This window comes from Python bivittatus, unplaced genomic scaffold (assembly GCF_059951505.1).
Source record: "Python bivittatus isolate LINGU-HERP-01145 unplaced genomic scaffold, Pbiv_v1 ctg000350_np1212, whole genome shotgun sequence".
NCBI classification, from domain to species: domain Eukaryota; kingdom Metazoa; phylum Chordata; class Lepidosauria; order Squamata; family Pythonidae; genus Python; species Python bivittatus.
This window is the reverse complement of record NW_028277074.1, coordinates 1,589,880-1,609,690: the sequence shown is the minus strand read 5'-3', so window position 1 is coordinate 1,609,690 and position 19,811 is coordinate 1,589,880. Positions and strand designations below refer to the sequence as shown.

Sequence of the window (19,811 nt, the reverse complement as noted above, 5' to 3'; positions counted from 1 at the left end):
ACTTGCAATACATATTTTGGCATTAGTTGTTTATTTTCATGTCAAATTAGATGAAATGTCATATTTAAATATTTAATTCATGGAAATGCCTAGGCCAGTGTTGTCCAAACCTGGCCACTTTAAGATGAGTGGACTTCAAGTCCCAGAATTCCCCAGCCAGCATGGCTGGCTGGGGAATTCTGGGAGTTGAAGTCCACTCATCTTAAAGTGGCCAAGTTTGGACAACACTGGCCTAGGACTATACCAATCTTGACTTGAATGTGTTCACTAGGAACAAAAGGCTGCCATTACTAATAATCCAAAAAAGAATGTGCCTGATTTAAATGTCACCCACTGATTTCAATAGGATAAAAATGTGCTCAATTCAAACTTCATTGCTATATTATGGGATTTCAAATGCATTAAGGCAGTTTTTATTACAAGACAATGTTTTGGACTGAGTTGAACAGGTATATCTGGGGAGTAATAAGGAATATCACTTCTTATAGAATAAACTATAAAACCGTGGTGTAAAAGTCAATAGCAATCACTTAAATACAATGAAAAATGTCAAATTCTTCCTTGGAGATTTATTTTTATACCTCATTTACTACTTTCTTTACAGACCATTTAATTCAGATGTTCAAGACATTATATACTCGTTGAGTAATTGGGATTGACTCTAGCAGTTCTTAACTAGCAGGAAACTAAATACATGCCGACATTACATTTGCTAGCTGTACAACTGTTAATTAGATGAATCAAAGCTGATACATTATTCCCTAATTAACCTTAAATATTGCCTGATGTTATTACATGTGCAGCGTGGCAAATTATACTGAGCAGAGCTGAATGAGTAAGTTTTTCTCAGGAAGTTAGCAAAATTCTTGTTAGTGATTCTAATCTTCTAATGGAATATAACTGCTTCATAGTACATAACATTGTTTAAGTTCTTGACAATCGGGCTTTTTAGCTTGGTCTAGCGCTCTAGTTAATCTACACTATAATTTGGCTCCCACTCATGAATGAATGAACCAGCTCCAAAATGGCATGGTGAAGGAGCAAGCAAGTTTCTCCATTGCCCAGACAACTTCCTGAATGATCCAGGCTCTTCTACACACCCTGTCACATGGTGGGCAAACTTTAATGAAAAGTCTCAAGAAGTCATACGAATTGTCCTTCTGTAACACTCAGTGGCACAGATTATTTTGTTCCCATAATAGTTTACCTTACCTGGCAGGTGACTATCTCAGTGAATATTTAAACTGGAAAAATTATTTGGTTACTAAAATGTGACATCATTTGCACTGTGGTTTAAATCAAACACTCTGAACGAATCATCATAAGAAACATTTTCAGACAACTTATTTTCAGCACTGAGTTGTTCGCTGTTGAGATAAATGCAAGACAATGTGGAGTTGCTTCTGGCAAGCTGATCTTCGCCCATTTCTAATGTAGGATATTTCTTTTTGGGGTAAATGTTGTGTTTTCTTCTGACGCTATGATCAAGGGAAGCATAACACATTTGGCGATCAGCTGTCTGCTACAAAAAAAAAAAAACAATATTATTGATCATGTCATTTCTTTTACTATGATGGCAAATAACTACCAGTAAAAATAACTCAGTTGTATGATACACCTAAATGAAATGATAATATAAATTTGCAGTTATGTGTTTGGCAACTGCTTGGAAACAGGGCTTTTTCCTCAGCTGGTTTCCTACCTTATCTAATCACCCATTCAACATTTCTATAGTGGGAAATTTTATTCTCTGCCTCCATTGGACCCATTCTCTGAATCCATTGGAACAGGGTCATAAAGTGTAAGTTAATATTGGTTTCCTTTTCTTAATCTGAGTCGCTCATCAGAATCCTCCTTGCTGATACATTTTTTTTCTATTGCAATCCTTTGAGCATTTTCTTTCTGAATTTTATCAAACTTACCATGCTTTTAGGAGTGATCTTGGGCTTCCTGCATATCAATACTCAGGTTGCTAAAATATATAACTTTTATTTTATGAGCAGATATTTTATGTGCAATATAATGTTCAGATTTGGAAAAAAAATAATAACCATAAACCATGCACATTTAGACTCTTTAATGAGATCTATCACATTCTATAACTTATAGTTATTGGGAAAGGATACTGGAGGACGGATGTTAGCTAACAGAGATTTTCTCACTTTTCTCCACAACCTGTAGGGCTCTTGATTTCCTGCTAAACCCAAAACATTGAGATTTGACATTCTCCACACTGACTGTCATCTTTGTATGGGACTTGCTGTTGGTATTTCCTTATTTTTGTATTCATTGATTAAGATTATTATGAGGAGCTTAATGTAGATACTTCTGTCACCACCATACTTAGTTCTGATGTGGAGTTCACTGCTGATCCACTTGAACCAATAGTTACTTGCTAGTTCCATATACATGTGGAATATTATATTTTTGACTGCTATTGTGTTGGTATACTGTGTAAGAAACTATACATTAACATCTCATTTTCCCTATCTATTTAGAAGAGCTAGTTCTACATCTTGATCTCACATACAGTAACTCCATTTCACTTGGGGCAGAACTTCCTACTTCCTCTCCAACCACCCACCCTACTTGAGACCTTGAATAGTCATAGCATAATAAACATAGGACAAATTTTCCTTCTACCACTATTAAGAAGAAACTTTTTCTGAAGGCACTTTCATCTGTTCTTGTGTTATGAGGACTCTTATATGGGTTATAAACTTTCTGTAAGTGAGTTATTGCAATGATGTTGCTGTGTTTTGAGATAGCCAGGAGATAAGTCTCTCACAGGTGACTTCACTAAGGCTTTAGCAATCTTGGTAACTTCTCAGCATATGTGCCATGTCTAAATTTGCAAGCCAAATTTGTAAGCCATGTAGTTGCAACACTCAACTTTTATTAGGTTAGATTTATGGCAGAATATGAAGCAGAATTTGACAAAGTGGTTCCTGTCCAACTTTCATATCCTGAAAATGGACCCCCTGCCAAGTAGACAGTTAGCTACTCACTCATTTATGTGATATCACAGAAACCACCAGTTATCTAACTATTCTTTGAATGGTTGTCTATGAATTCACACAACCCATCCTATGTTTCCCAATTCACAGATTAGTTGTGTTGATCTTGGGGACTGAGGAGTAAGTAGGAGCCATGCTCAAGAATATTTGTTCAGTGGGCAGGTCTCCTATCAGAATTTTAACCTCAAGAAGGTTCCAAATAAATCTTATTCAAGCACAATCCAATTGTGTGAATTCACAGACCCACCGTTAATGGTAATTAACTAGGTCATCTGACACTGAATCATTTTAATAGATTATACCTGTCTTCACCACTGTAATCACATGTTACCCTACCTGTTGTCTTGGAACCCTTGCCTCCATAATTTTTTTATGGAGTAATAAAACAAGTTAAAATAATAAATGGAAAGAAATAAATGTAACATATCTACATTAAGATTGGTACTGTGTAAGATTTATAAATATTCCAGGACTAGAATTAAGCAGCAAGTTGGCCAAGATTTTGCAGGTGAGATTCAGTATTTTAGGGTAGTGAAGACCCAGGCAGACCATTTAGCACCATAAAGAGGCTTTGAAAACAGCTCTTACAAACTAAAGAACATCTCTATAAACAAACTTGTACAAACCTGTACATCAGTGGTGGATCTAGGGGAATGGGCATTCATTTGCTCATAGCAGCTTTCATCTGAAAATAATTTTTGATGGATAATGTTTAAAATAGTTACTGAATATTATTACCAATGATGTAAAGTTCTTCACTGATACCTTGCAGCATAACAACTATAACTATGCTGTGCCAGCTAAATACCTGACATCTCTCACTTTCCCTAAATTGAGGAAGAACTTTTTTGGGGCTCAGTGTCCTAGTCTGCCATCCACTGGGAGATACTTAAAAAACTCTTATTTGAATAGACTTGTCCATGCAGTTCATGAGAAATCAAAACCACCATTCATGTACTGTTATACTGTAATTTTTATAGGAATTTAAAGAATTCATTTATTCTACTTATCTTGCAACAGTATTCCAGGCAGACAGATCTTTGGTATATAATGTTTCCACCTTCTGATTGTAATGACAACATCACTAATATTGTGGCCAAATGTTCAAGTCAAGACAATTTATTACTTATCATCATCAATTTATTACTTATTATCACATATTCAATTTTTTATATTTATTTATATGGATCATTGATCACAATATATGTGATGTATGTAGGTATATATAAAATATATAGACAATATAAAAATAAATATTAAAATCATTTAAAAATGATACAAACATTTGTTATCAACTTTTTATTGTATTAAAAATGGGGAACTTCCAAAATTCTTCCAAACCTTAGTATATTTTGTAAATAATAAGAGTGAGCTACTATGTTCCTTAGCGTTATATAAACTGCAACATTCTCTGGAAGGAAGGAAGGAAGGAAGGAAGGAAGGAAGGAAGGAAGGAAGGAAGGAAGGAAGGAAGGAAGGAAGGAAGGAAGGAAGCAAGGAAGGAAGGAAGGAAGCAAGGAAGGAAGGAAGGAAGGAAGGAAGGAAGGAAGGAAGGAAGGAAGGAAGGAAGGAAGGAAGGAAGGAAAATGCCCACAAGGATTAGTTTGATTTAGCCATGTAACCCTGAATTCATTGAATGGAACAACTTTATCTATAGCTTACTTAGGATCTCCTGATGGTAGTGATTAAGGTTGCCATAAACTGGACAAGCATCTGCATGAAATTCACCATTGCTGTAAAAGAGTATGAGAGGGTTTAAAAAGAAAAACGTTATATGGAGACATTGTATCAAAAATACTCATACTTTGTTTAGAAAATATTATTTATATGACTAGGTAATTTATTTGAGTTCTAACTCAACAATCAATCAACGAATCAATCAATCAAGGACCAACAACAACCTCAAGGAGCAACTGGAAGAAACCATGACCCCAGAGCACACAAATATACTGACAACCACCATCAAGACCACACCCCTACAACATGTTGAGAAAACAAAAACAAAACTTAAAACTAAACAGCTCAAACTACACTCCAGAAACAAAGAGGTACCTGAACCTGAATGGGTAATCAACATGTCCAGCTGACCACAATCTACTGCAGAACACAATATCCTCCAGAAAGGCCTCAACTATAACATGGATCATAATGTATAATTAGCTAGATTTCTGTGCAGCCTTAGAAGCAGCATTTAAAACTACAAGACTTAACACAGAGACTCAAGAAAACGTAAGGCAGACAATCATACCACAGAACAGAAGAACACAGTATCAGCATCAACTCAAAGCAGAGGACAGAGCAGCCCTCAAAAGCCTAAGGAAGGACGAAACCATCAACATCCTCCCAGCAGACAAAGGCTGAACCACAGTTATGGTTAAATTATAATACTTGCAAAAAGCCAAAAAATTAGTAGAGGACAAATAAACCTACATTCCAGTTAACACCAATCCAATACAGAAACTAGACAACCTAATCAAAAGAACACTTAACAACCTAACCAAGAAAGGCCAGATCACAAAAGAAGAACAGTAGTGGATGAAAAGCAGTGGATCCATCCTCCCACATTTCTATGGATGACCAAAAATACACAAGCCCGACATACCTCTCTAATCAACTGTATCTTTACCAGGGACTCCAACGTACAACTTAGTGAAAGAACTGACAAAAAAGCTTGGACATCTCACAGAGAAGAGTGGATATTCTATCAACTCCACACTACAGTGCCTCCAGAAAATCAAACATGTACAGATAGATGAAGATGAAATTATGGTCTCATTTGATGTCACAGCACTCTTTACATCCATAAACCCAGAACTTGCAAAAGAATCCATATCAGCAGTACTACACAACACACCCGACCTAACCAAATACACCCAGATTGAAATACCCAGAATCATGGACCTCATCAACCTCTGCCTCACTACCTATTTTCAGTTTGATGGACAAATATACCAACAAATCAGAGGCACACCCATGGGATCACCACTGTCAGGACTCATAGCAGAGATTCTAATGCAACACCTAGAAAATATAGCATTTCCACACATACAACCAAAAGTATGGATCCAGTATGTATATGACACCTTTGTTATAATAAAAAAGGAACTAGAGAAGACACATGAAACTATTAATAACATCTTCAAAGGATTAAAATTCACCAGACAGGAAGAAAACAACAACACGCTACCCTTCCCGGATATCCTCATCAGCATGGGAAACAACAGCAAATTAGAAACCCAAGTCTATTGGAAGACAACCTACACTAATCAAGTACTCCATTACCAAAGTAACCCTACCTCCCACAAGAGGAGCTGTGAAAGAACATTATTCAAATTAGCACAAACGCACTGCAGCAACCCAGAACAGCAGAAAAAGGAAACAGACCACCTATACAACATCCTCCAACAAAATGGATATCCATGCAACTTTATCAAAAAGTGCTTGTCCACTCAACCTACTACAACAGAATGAACATAAGGTATGAAAAGGATAATGCTGCCATATATCAGAAACGTCTCAGAAACCACCAACAGACTATTACAACCACATGACATCTCCATAGCACACAAACCAACTAAAGCCCTCTAAAACATCTTAAGCAAACCAAAAGAGCCAATAGCCCAAGAAGAAAAAACAGGAGTCATCTACAACATACAGTGTAAGGACTGTAACAACCACTATGTAGGACAGACAGGCAGAAGGCTAGCAGAGTGCATCCATGAACACCAACTAGCAGTCAGAAGACATGATGAAAACTCCTTAATCTCACAACACATGGACAGACTTAACCATAGTTTTAACTGGGAAACTGTCAGCATCTTAGACTAAGCTAAATCCAGAAATGTGAGACAATTCCTGGGAGCCTGGTATTCAGACAATGCAGCCATCAACAGGCACATAGAGATAAACAACATCTACACACTATTCAAGAGAGACAATAAAAAGGAAACAAAAGACCAGAACATCTCCCCACCAACAATCATCACCCAGATAAGCAGAGATTAACACCAAGATTATCACCAGACGTACAATCAAGCAGTAAACAATACCCTAATTAAGGAACTACCAGAGGGGGGAAAAAATAAAACAAAAGAAAACCCCCACCCGACCAACACTGGCAGGGCATGCCACTGTATATTAACAAAGAGCAAACCCCATTCCATTCTAGCACTGAAAATGTTACCTAGCCAGGTAACAAAACATTAGCAAGAAAACAACCAATCTCAGAGAGCCCCAAGGACTCCATGAGTTCCAACTGTTTGTTTTTGAATAAATGAATAAAAAACTATCTGGCTAAAAATAATATATTGGATCCCAATATCCAGATTTTCATTTTTGGAAACGGATTCCTGATGTCCATCATGGAAGGTACAAAAATGGTTTCTTCTGATTTCTCCTCTGCAATTTCTAGCAGCTGCCTGAAAATCTCCTCAGTATGTTTGCAAAAACCCTCTGATGCAACTTGGAAGATGATGTGGGGACTGCAGGAATCATGGAATCATGGAGTATGAAAGGTCCATGAAAACTGTTTCTTTCTCACTTCTCAGTAGTTGAATATAGGAACATCTACAGCAAATAGTCACAGTCTTTTTGGCCCATTCAGAACAATTGAAATTTTCAGACCATGTTATGGGTATGCTCACAAATGGCTGCCATAGTTGATGTGGCCATTTAAAAAGCAGAAGTCACCCTGCAAATGACTGCAACCTCCTACTGTTTTAATTTTTTCAGAATATTTCTAGGCTATATGCAGTATCCAGGACATTCTTGGAAATAAAGGGATACTTGAATCTGGTACTTTATTTCCAACATACTGAATATTATTACCAATTCCAGCAAATTAGGTTCCCATTTTAAAGAACAATATCAAAATAATTTTAGTTGCAGCCTGAAGGGTGCCAAAAATGCATCAGTTGGCAGCCACATATATTATACTGGGATCTAGAATCTACTGGATAAAGGTCTTTTCATGCATGGATCCAGCACAACACACAAGCACACTACCTTAAAAAAAAAAAAAAGACATTTGCCATACCTTGGATTATATTCATTATAATCTTCATAAATTTTGCCTGAAAAATATTTGAAGAAATCAGCAAAACTAAAAATAAGCATATGTTTTACATTTCAATGTAACTTATTTTTTTTAAGATGTGATACTTCTTTCTGCTTCTTTTTTATAAAGATACTCCAAAATGAGATTTCATAAAGATATAATGAGATGGGATGATCTCTGTTCTCCCCTTTCCCTTCATACACTTCTAACTGGTATGTCTCCTTGGTGCTACCTCCTTGGTACTACTTAGTTTTCTGTTACCTATTTTCTCTCTGGTCTTCCTTCTGCCAGAACTCACCGTATGCCCTCTGTTCCACTCTCCACTTACTCTTGCTCTTTCTACTTGCTAAATCTACAAAGCAGTCTCTATGCAGTATAGAGTCTCTATGCAGTATAGAGCAGAGCTCCAGCTATATCCAGTGTTTATTCTGCATGTAGACTGCTTTGTAAGTTTGTATAGAGCAGAGCTCCAGTTACTGTATGTCCAAAATGTTTCTATATACTCATATAGCCTACAACTGTTTTCAGGAAATAGACACTGGCAATATTGTACTATATGCAGATTTTTTTTCCCCCTCTTCAGCAAGCATTTGAGAAACGTATGTGGCAAGAATGTTGACTGCATGTATGTTGATTTAGAACATAGAGATAAAGAGAATAGATTGAATTATGCAACTTTCACTGGAGATATGGAGTTGACGGTTAGTTGCTGAAGATGCTAAGAGTAAGCATGTGTGAGAATAAATGGAATGTTACTGAGCAAAAAGGAAGACAGAATATGTAATGTCTCCTTGATTGTTAAATGTATCTATGGAAAAATATATAAGGAATGCTTGCAGAGATGTATTGCTGGGAATGTGGATATAAATGTAGTTCTGATGCAGAAGAATTTGTGTTGGCTGAGAATCTGAATTATCTGCAACAAAAGTTATATGGTTTGATGCAACAAATAGTATGGATCTGAATGTTTATATATCAAAGACTAAATTAATTATTTTTAATAGGGAAAATGCAATGAATGATTGAAAGTTAATGGCAAAAAACTAAAAGCAAATAGATTGTTATGGGTGTACCTTGGTAGAATATTTATGAAAGATGATAACTGGATGGAGGAATTTTAAGAAATGCAAATGCTAGTGGAAAGATAGTGGGTAACATGTGAGCTGATCTGAGGCACAAATGTTTGCTGAAAAAAGCAACAATGGCTGTGTATAAGAGTATGTTTGTATTTACTTTTTATATGTAAATGAGAGTTGGGTTTGTCAGGACAAACATAAAAGTTGCATCCAAGAGGAATGGGGTACTTAAAAAGATTGTGTGATAAAACAAGAAGCGATAGGGGCAAGAATGAATGGATTCTAAATGAATGGTACTGAGTTAAGATTCATTGACCAGTATTTCCATTTCTTGTCTCATGTCTTTCATATCTTTGCTCACTGTTTTGTTATTCCCATTCTGTAATTTCTATAACAGTGCTATGACAAAAAGAAATAGAATTAAATATATGTATGCATATTGTACCTTTGGTCTGCGGTATTCCACAAATTTTCTGAATTTTTGCTGAATTTATTATTGGTTTTTTTTTTTTAAATTAACTCTAGGTTGGAGAGATCATAACCTGGGCTATTTATGTTTTTTGGATAGGAATGGTTGTGATGGTGCTGGCAGTGACTATAGAATTTCTTCTTTAGCTTGTAAGGGCTTTTCTATGATACCTGGAGGTATTTGCATATAGTGATATGAATTCGGGAGCTTAGGTAATCACTAGAAACTGCTGGAAATAGGAAGCAACTTCAACAGCCATCAAGCTATAACAGTCGATTACTAAAGGAGATTTGAACTTATCAAATGCCTAGAGTTTCTTCTAATTATGCAAGGCACAGCATTCCAAGAGTGGAAAACATGGTTACTCTTGGAATGAGAGATGCTTCTTGTTAAACCACAACTTAAAATATCCTGTAAGTATAAATATATGTGACCTGAGATTATTTTTAATGTGGCTTAGTTAAAATTACCACTGCTTTTACTGATGCCTCCACTGGAGATCAGATAAAGCATTTCTCTTTTTATTCCACTGCAGATGAAAGTGAAACTGTACTTCCTGCTATTTCTGTAATTTACAACTTACATTATTCTAGTTGAAATTGTTGCATTTCCTGTTTTGTCTTGCCTCCAAATCTAATTCACCTTATTTTCAGTAGTTCACTGCCATCATCTTAGTCAGATTAATGTAAGGCTTAGTTTAATTTAAAAGTCTTCAAACATGCAAATATATATATTCTTGTCAGAGAATATATTTTGAGACAATATATCACTTACCTCTTCATTATATTATCAGATTGATTTATACCAGATCAGTATATTGGTACAGTATAGTCTAGGTTTATGTTAAGATATAGAAGTTACAATGCTCTAGGTATTGTTATACTCCAATTGAAATCAGCAACAATGAGCAGGCCATTGGTCAAAAACCATTGTACTATAAATATAATACCATCCCTATCCCAGGGATAAATGTGTTTTGTATGTAAGTAAACATGTTCTGTATGATCTACTACTCAGCTATCGCCTCTCCCTGTGCTTTATTGTGTATTAGAATTGCTAATTTATTTAATCCTAAATAACTTTTAATTGAACTTGTATTTGCTCACATTTGATCTAAAAAAATCTGAGATTATTTTATTATTCATATGTAATATTAATACTTGTAGTTCCTATAGCAAATCATAGGAACTTCTATCATAGGAAAAGAAAACATTTTTTGTTAACAATCATGCTTCTCTCTCTTACATCTGTTCCTCCAGCTTTCCTTACCTTTTTGTTTCTTGTCTTTTAAGAAGTATGAAATGTTTTTCAGTAAAGAAATTATCATAATTACAGTTACAAAACAAAGAGGTATCCAATAAATGGTACACTGATTATTCTCCATTCCTGTAATAAGAGAACAAATATAAACAAAAATAAGAACTTTGTTCATTTAAAATTTGCAATGTAGCATTAATTTAACATGCTAGAATTTATACCTGTGTTGTGAATTTCACGAACACATACAGATACTAACTTTTTTTTTCCTTGAAAGAATCAAATGGTTTTGGATAAGGATGCATTCTCTATATGAGACATGTTCAAATTCTGAATAAGCAATTGTGTGTGTGCTTGTGTGTTCCCATTTGAGATGTGTAATTTTATTTGTCCATCCATTTAAACAATGCATATCCATTTCTCTAATACTGAGACAGAACCAGTAAACAACTAGCATATAATTACTAAAGAAAGGAGAAGATTCAAATCCTGCTTCAGGAATGTTTAAAAAATGAGCATATAGGAATATAGGAAATGAAAAACTCTGTGCTAAGTTTCCATTTTTGTGCTAAATCTGCAAGCTCTATGAAGAATGTATGAGAGAGGTTGTAAATTATTTTTTAAGAAATTTTGAAACCATTGCATGAATGACAAAAAAAAGTAAGAGATTCTCCACACCTTTTTTAAGGTTAGGGAAGTGAAAAATATGTACAATATTTGCCTTTGCAGTGTTTTCTCTGAGCCAGAAGTTAATCAGCATAGCTGGGGAAAACTGAGTTTACAGCATTGTGGGGACACAGGCATGTGTCACCAATCCTAGAATACATTTCACTGAATTCACTGTATTGTTGAACTGTTTTTTTTAATGTGCAATATTTGTTTTGCTGACAAATTTACATATTTTAAAAACAGTTTGTGTATATCAGTGGGAACATCTTAATGAAACCATCCAAAAGCATCACACTAATTATTACTCTTTCGTGTTCTCCAAAACTCAGGTTGGAGATCATACATAGTAAGGAGCACTAATGCCAACTGAAAACATAAGAGAAATATAGGAGAACATAGAAGAATATTGAGCATGTCAACATTAAACAAAACAAAACAAAACAGTGAATTCAGTGAAATGTATTCTAGGATTGGCACCACATGCCTGTGTCCCCACAATGCTGTAAACTCAGTCTTCCCCAGCTATGCTGATTAACTTCTGGCTCAGAGAAAACACTGCAAAGGCAGCTTGCAACATTCTCTCTGGAGCCATGGGGCAAACGGTTTCCTGCCAGTACAGATTTCTGCCTTGTCCTGCCTCTCCTCTCTCCTGAAGTAAAAGTGCTTTGGTATCTTTCAACCATCATTGTTTGCTGCTTTGAATTCACAGTTGCCACAGTTTTCCTTACTGCAAAAACAAATGCAATGAGGAAACAGTGAGGACTGTGGTCAGGGGTATCTGCAATGATGGTCACTGGCTTCATAGTGGCAAGTGTAGCAGGGAAATCAAAGCTCTACCCCTTTTAATGTGTGGTACAGCATTGCATGCATGCAAAAAAAGGCAAAGTTTCAATCACCCAGTTGTGGAGGCACTGACTGGAGCACTATTTTTTCTATTCCTCCACTGGTCAGCTCTCTACTATCCCCCTTCCCTACTCTTCAGCAATTTTTGCATTTAATCTTCTCCCATCACAAGCCTTGCTAAATGTACACTTTGTGGCATTTCTATAGCAATTATGATAATAACGCAGCAGAGGCCATGATTTGCCCAGCTCCTAACAGCCACTTTTAACTGCTGTGGCTATGCCACTACTCTGCAGTTGCCGCCAACTTCCCTCCATGGCCATTTTGGCTTGGGCAGCAGGAAAGATCAAGTATCTGCCTGTGAAATGCCTGCCTGGCACATTGCAAAGCACTGGCCAGGCATTCCACAGACTGCTTATCTACACAGGTTAAAAGACAAAAACACTTTGCCCTCACTGACAGGCATACATACTGGCAGTAGTTGAAGCAAGAAGTGCAGGGCAGGGGTTGCCTATCAAATGTTTTTAAAAAGGCTGAGGCAGATGAGCAAGAGAGAACAAGAAAGACAAGTGAGTGAATAAAACTCTGAAGTGAGCAAAAGCAAGCAAGAAAGCTGAGCAAATAAGAGATAGATGAGAGAGCAATCGAAAGACGAAGAGAACACAGCAAACAATAGAATGAGAAAGCTTATGAGAGAGAGGCCACCAAGAAGGCAAGAAACAACAAATGAGAGAGCCAGCATCAGAAACAGATAAGCACAAGAGCATTAGAGCCAGAGATTAGCAGGATGGGTGGGGGTGGGTATCCTGGCAGGACTGGACTGTAAAAAGTAAATGGGGCCAAGATGAGAAGTATGACAGAAGAACATTTAAATTTGATTTACTGTAATTAAAATTAAATGAATGCCATTCATATTATTATCCATTTATTTATTTATTTCCTTTCTTTTACATTCAAATTACGATTGAGAGGCAAACTTTTGGAGGGGCTCTGGAGTAACATTGCTTGGAGCTTTGATATGTCTACCTATGGCTAGAGGATATCTAGATAACCCTTTCTGAAATCAACAGAATTGTTTCAAATGAAATGTAATCATCTTAACTCATATCTGTCATTTTGTTTTTAATATTAGCTATTCTATTTTTATAGAATATATGGTACATAATACTATCAAAATCTTTGGTAACAACTATCCCAATATTCTCAAATTCTGGCCAGAATGTAATCCTAATAATAACTGATTCCATGGATATTATTGCTGTACATATATTAAGACTACAATATGTATGCGTTCATGTTTCCCTTCATATCAGCTCTAACACAATCTAATCAGACTTCTTCCACTGTTACCTTCTAGATATGCTGGGGTTAATACATCGTGCAAAATTGCTGAGATGTTCTTTTAACTGCATATCTATAATCGTCCGTTTCCTATTGCCACTGGAATATGTGATCTTAGAGGAATAATGACACACATTTCTGAAAAAAGAGTATGCAGGAGCAGAATCTTTATTTCCTATCAGTAATGTTCCTAGCTTACAACCTGTTTTTGCAACCTTGTGTGGACCTGTCTTAAAGCAACCACCTCAGTTAGACTTAATCCATTCAATTGTCATTATATGTGAAAGCATTATTTTCTCAAAAAGTGTCCAGATTACAACATAATGCTGTTTGGGTATTCCACTGTATGGATAACTTTTGTGTTGAGAAAGTATGAAAATAAAGTAGTGGCTAAAGGAAGATCAGCAACTAGGATTAATAAAATCTCTATGTCATAGAAAGAGTGGTAGCATGCCAACACACTCATCGAACATAATATGTAGAAGCTTAAAAGAACAAAGTAATTCTTGGAATATTAAGAAAATATTGGATACATTTCTGCTGCCTTTACTGTCAAACTATGCCATTTTACAAGCATATCACAGGAGGGGAAATCTCAAAGGTACTGAAGTAATTAAGAAAATACAAATGAGCACAAACAGTATGAACTAAATGGAGTAAAAATTCCACGTTTTAAACAGTTGATGTATGAAAAGAGAATAATGATTGCTGTCTTATACACACTTATCTGGGAATAAATCTAATTGAATTCATTGGGACTTGCGTCACTGTAGACATGTATGGGATTGCAGCTTAAGGTAAGTATACTTACCAGAAGAATCATGTTAGGGGATCCAGATCTCCAAGAGTATCAACTGTTTTAATTAAGAAATTGCCTATGGTTTATTGTTTTCTCATTCCATACAGGTTCGCTCAAAGGCAAGGCAACCTATATAGCAGAATTATAATTCTGTCTTTACCTTGGAACAAACAAACATTCTTCTATATATATTTGTGACATAAATAAAGTTCTGGAGGCCTCCCCAGTCCATTGTATGACTAAATAACCCTGAACCAGGATAAAAATGCCCTGTTAAGTTTGAAAGGATTTCCTAAATGAGAATTAATCAAAACTTAGCCAGTTGGATTTTTAGTTTTCAAAGCATAGGCCTCAGAGGTCAAAAAGATACAAGAAACAACAGGTATCTCTTGTATAAAGTAATGATTATTAAGCACAAACATTAATTCTTCCCAACAAATATTAATTGAAGTTTCTTTCCACTTAACTAAAGATAAGTTAAGATGTATGAAGATTATCATAATGAATAGACATAGGGTTCTTTGGCAACCTGCTGTAGGATTTGTAAACTTTTTGAATAAGCCTTTAAAAAGATAGTTAAAATTACTGGCATAAAAGAAAGGTACTTACTTTTCAGTTTCCTGCTGGTTGCAGAAAGGGCGCTTTCACCAGAAAAAAAAAAAAAAAGGAAACAAAAATAGGTCTCAGACAGAGACTCAAGAACTGACTTCTCTCTGCTCAACATTGAGTTAATCTGGGCATTTAAAATTCAAGTTTAAATCCTTATAGTTATAAACAGGAAATGTGGTAGGACAGAGGAGTGTTCCATAATAGCCATGAATTGCAAGCTCAATTACTTTTCTTTATTGACTTAATTGTTTTATTAAAGTTTAGTGTTGCAAGTATGAAAGTAAATACCTTTATTCCTTAGCTGAAGATTTTTCAGTTTTTCATAGATGATCCAAAGATATATAACATATTGCATGCTGACATATAATTAGCACTCACTAAATATAGAACCTCCAGATTCTTATAATTCAGTTTCAGCCATGAAAGCATACTATGAATCCTAACAAACCTTTCTTTGGGCAGAAATACTGCAAGGCAAGTCCTCAAGGATTTGAAAACTTGCCGTTATTCAGTTTTCCCCAAAGGGTTGACCTCCAGGGGTGTTAGACTGCAGCTCCCATGATCCCCAGCCAGAAAGAAGACTGCAATTGTTTACTGCAGTAATAAATCATGATAAGAAATATTGAGGGAGATAATTCTATATATTGCATGACATTTTGGAATCAAGTCAGTAGACAGATATATATAATACGCCTTTCCCTTTTTCACTGGAAGCTGAAGACAGTCAAGATTTGCTCTCTTCACAACTAGGCACAAACATCTACATGGTTTCTTTCTATATCCTGATCATAACTGAGGTACAAAAAGTAGGTAAACCTATCTATCTATCTATCATAGGTGGAAACCTTGAACAGACAAAAATACCATAAAGAAATTTGCAGGCTTTCAAGTTTGCCAGAACTTTCTATCATGAAAGAAGGCAGAAAGCAGGGGATAATGACGAAATAGAAAATTCAAAAATTAGTTAGCTGCTCACTCAAGATCTGTTCTGGATAACAGAGACTTTACAACTCACAGCTGAAATGCTTGGGCACTACACAATGACAATTTTCACCACTTCATTGCACTGACTTATGATGATTTTAGCCAGAATTTATTAAATAAACCTCAATGGATGGATTCATACAATGTGCTAATCCCAAACCCAGGAAACCACAGTTTATCTTGACTAGTCGTGTGAATAGAGTAAGTCAGCAACATCTTATTTCTTCTTATTACATTATGTTATTTTTACATATATTTTTTCTCTCAAAGGATCCTAGAGCAGTACACAAAAAGAATACTACTTTGAATAAAATTTGATAAAATAGTCTATCATAAAATAAGACAAAAAAACAATGAAAGTGTAACAAATTATTTTAAAAGCTGTCAGGTGTGTGTATTTTTGTTTAGCTTAGAGGCATATCTTCTTTTTTTTTTTTTTTATAATGTTTTTTTTATTTTTATTTTATTTTATTTTATTTTATACAACAAACACAAAACAAACATGAACAAACAAAAACATAAAAAGGCATAAAAAAGCATCTTCCATTTTATACCGTGTGTCAACCAGTTAAACTCGTTGGTGCCCCTTTCATAATCTTAAATTCTCATATCATCTATTCAAAAATATACTTGTATACTTATCAATTAACAATTATTAATCATTCATAGCTAATCTATAAAATCATATATTACAAAAAATTTTAACTTTCAATAGGATTAGTAATACATCTCCATCTATCTATTATATGTGTATATATATAATAATTAATATCAAATTTCTATTATAAAATTTCCTAATCTATTACATTACTATATTTTCTCATCTAATCATTAATAAAAACAAATCCCGTGTCATATAAAATTGCTTATCTTCTTACTCTAATTTCAAATCTCAATTTAACTCATCTCTGCACATTCCATAATTTTGAATAACTTCCTCCTGCATAAGTACTTTTTAATTTTTCCAATTCTTAAGAGTTACAATTCTAACCAATATCAGTTACAGTATCAATTACAATTCTAACCAAGTTACAGTTCTAACCAGATTTCACTACATGTTATACAATTTTTAACTATATATCTCAGATTTATACTTTATTCCAGCGCTTGCATAATTTTGAGTTCACCCTTTTCATTCAATGTCCCAAAATATCTGGCTGTTCATTCCTTTTTTCTATATTATTGGATAAGAGAAAGCAATAATAAGTGTCCTTTTGAACATTCTGCTTTTGGAAGCTTCTGTCAGTTCCATCATTGTTGTATTCCCCTGATTTTCTCTTTAAACATCTGCAATAGTTTCTTTCAATATTGTTTTACTTCTTCTTTTTGTACATTCTCTTAGTACGATTTTCCATTATAATCTTGTATAATCTTTTTCTCACCCTCAGTGCCAAGAACAAATCTGTCTCTCTTCATTTATCAGTTGATTAACCCTTTTAATTCTCAGTTTATAGGCCTCACAATAATTCCGTTTAATGTTTCTGATTTCTTGTACTATTTCTTCCTTTTCCAATGATCCCGTTTTATGTTTAATTAAGTCCATTTTAGCTTTAATATCTTTTTTCTTTTTTTTTTTTCTTTTTTTTTGAGAATTTCTGCAGCTCTTCTTCCAATTTTTTATAGTCATCCTCAATAGTTTAAAGATCTTTTTCTGCATTGTGTTTCTCGTATAGTCTATTATCTTGATAAACCTTCATTGAGTCAAAGGATTCTTTATCTTTGTTCTTGCCAAAAATAAGAGAAAAAAAGAAGCAAAAGGAGAGAAAAAAAAAGAAGGAAAAATAAAAAGAAAAGGAAAAGAAGGAAAAGGCTAAGCCTCTTTAAAAAAAAAAATCCATCTGGGGGGGGGAATAGAAAGCAAAGCAGAGCTTCTAGCAGAAAAAAGAGCTACTGCCACTAATCAAGGCTCTTGTGACTGGCTCAAACTTTCCATCTTAATGTTTTCAAAGTCGCTTTCAACTCCACTTTCTTGTTTATAGTTACGGATGGCACCTGTATAAACATGCACATCCCACTATCTTTTAGAAAGCACAGGGTCTTTGAGCGTGCGTCACAATGAAAGAAAAAAGCACTAATTCGCGCCTCTAAATGGCAGTGCAACTTTCTTTCATTTACTTTCTCTTAACTCCACTTTCCCCATTTCAAAGTCAAAAAGATATAAATTTCTTATAACAATAAAAAAATCTTAGTAAAAAAAAAAGGCTTAAAATAAAAAGTTATTGAGTATTAAAAAGAGAAAGCCAATCCAGTTAAAAATATATTTTTTAAAAGAAAAACATCTTGTCAATTCCACTAAAAAGGGAAAGTTGAAAAGAAAAATTTTCTCCCCCTTCTTTTTTTTAATAGGGTTCAATCTCGCCGCTTAATCCACTTTTCTTCACTTTTAAAAATCTCTTTAAGTTACTTAAGGTGTTCTCTAAGAATAGTTGAATAGTAAAAGTCCATCTCACCCAGTTGACACCCTTCTCTTCCATCTTCCTTTGGAGCTGTCCCGGCTTTCGCAGCCATTTTTGGCTGCCTCTCCTCCACCGGCTTCAAGAGCTTCTCCCCGGATCGATCTGGGACTTGCGGCGTCCCTGAGATCCGCGGGACGCGCCCTTTGCATTCGCCATCTCTACGGGACGGCTTAGGTCCATCGGGACCGTCCGGGCGAGGAGATATCGGCTGCCATCCTGGGAGCCCAGGATCGCCCGCCGTATCGCCGCGACGCCAGCTCCGCCCTTCCGAGGCATATCTTCTTGAAGGGATTTGCCTCAAAGAGATTGATCACATCAAATCAAGGTGGGTTTGGTCAGCCTCAGTTGGAGATCTATGTAACAGAAAGCAGCTTCTAAGCATGTGTAGTTTATGCACAGGAGCTGCTATTGTGAAGATGAATGAAGTGGCATAGCTGTACCACGCTGCAGATCAGAACCTGAGAGTCATGGGTCCCCTTCGAAAGAGCACTCTATTTGAACCTCTGTTGAAGACAAATGTACCTTTGAAGATCTGCACAGCTGAATATATATGCAATTACATTTATGTTGCCAGACTGCTCAGACTTCAGTGAGCCTCTATCTCTGTACATTTAAACTGCAGAGAGATTTGCAGTTTAACAGTGTTTAAATTCGTGGTGCATATTGAGGAGGAGTGTGTGATACCCTGGCCATGCTCTATCTGAGGCTTTGTTTTGTGTGACTCTACCTCAAGAAGCATGACAGCAAGGCTGATTGGCCTCAATCAAGAGCTTTGCCTCAAAGGAAGTAGTTGGTGGTGCAAGGATAGAAACCACATTCTTCAAGTGCGGAAAAACATCATGGCTACACTACTCTGCTGCTGTGCTTCACCATTTTGCTTCAAGGAAGCGCTTCATCTGAAGCTTTATCAAAACAAAATGCCTCTTTGAAGTACTGGAAGTGTGACTCTTCAGGGCCTCACAACCAGCTGACCACTAGGGGCACTGCAGTGTTGATAGAGGGATTTTCAGTTGCCATTTCCTTGTCTTTCAGTCTGCCTGCTCTTTGTTTATGAGCTTGGTATCTCAGGGTCTTCTGCCTTGTTCACAGGTATGCACGCATACATGGAACTGTTGTCTGTCCCACCCTGCTCGTGATTGAGTGTAAGTCACACAATTTCTAGATTCTGCTTATTCCTGCTATGGATTTCCTTAAATAAATCTTCTTTATGTTCAATTTATAAACCATATTCACTA

At 35.7% G+C, this 19,811-nt stretch overlaps 1 protein-coding gene across 3 annotated transcripts in view; it reads right to left on the bottom strand.

Annotated features, from left to right (window-relative positions):
* Positions 1 to 200: 200 nt before the first annotated feature.
* Positions 201 to 19,811, bottom strand: part of TRAT1 (T cell receptor associated transmembrane adaptor 1) — a 131,657-nt gene continuing 112,046 nt past the window's right edge. For 2 of the 3 annotated variants that reach the window (XM_088144497.1, XM_088144498.1), the window contains exons 2-6: positions 10,888 to 11,004; positions 8,053 to 8,089; positions 4,680 to 4,750; positions 3,644 to 3,702; positions 201 to 1,522 (exon numbers count right to left, since the gene is read on the bottom strand). In XM_088144497.1, coding sequence (XP_088000623.1) covers positions 1,265 to 1,522; positions 3,644 to 3,702; positions 4,680 to 4,750; positions 8,053 to 8,089; positions 10,888 to 11,004 — 542 coding nt within the window. In that variant the 3' untranslated portion in view covers positions 201 to 1,264. Of the gene's footprint in view, positions 1,523 to 3,643; positions 3,703 to 4,679; positions 4,751 to 8,052; positions 8,090 to 10,887; positions 11,005 to 15,136; positions 15,167 to 19,811 lie in introns of those variants that run through there. The other variant, XM_025169231.2, reaches the window with a different exon arrangement.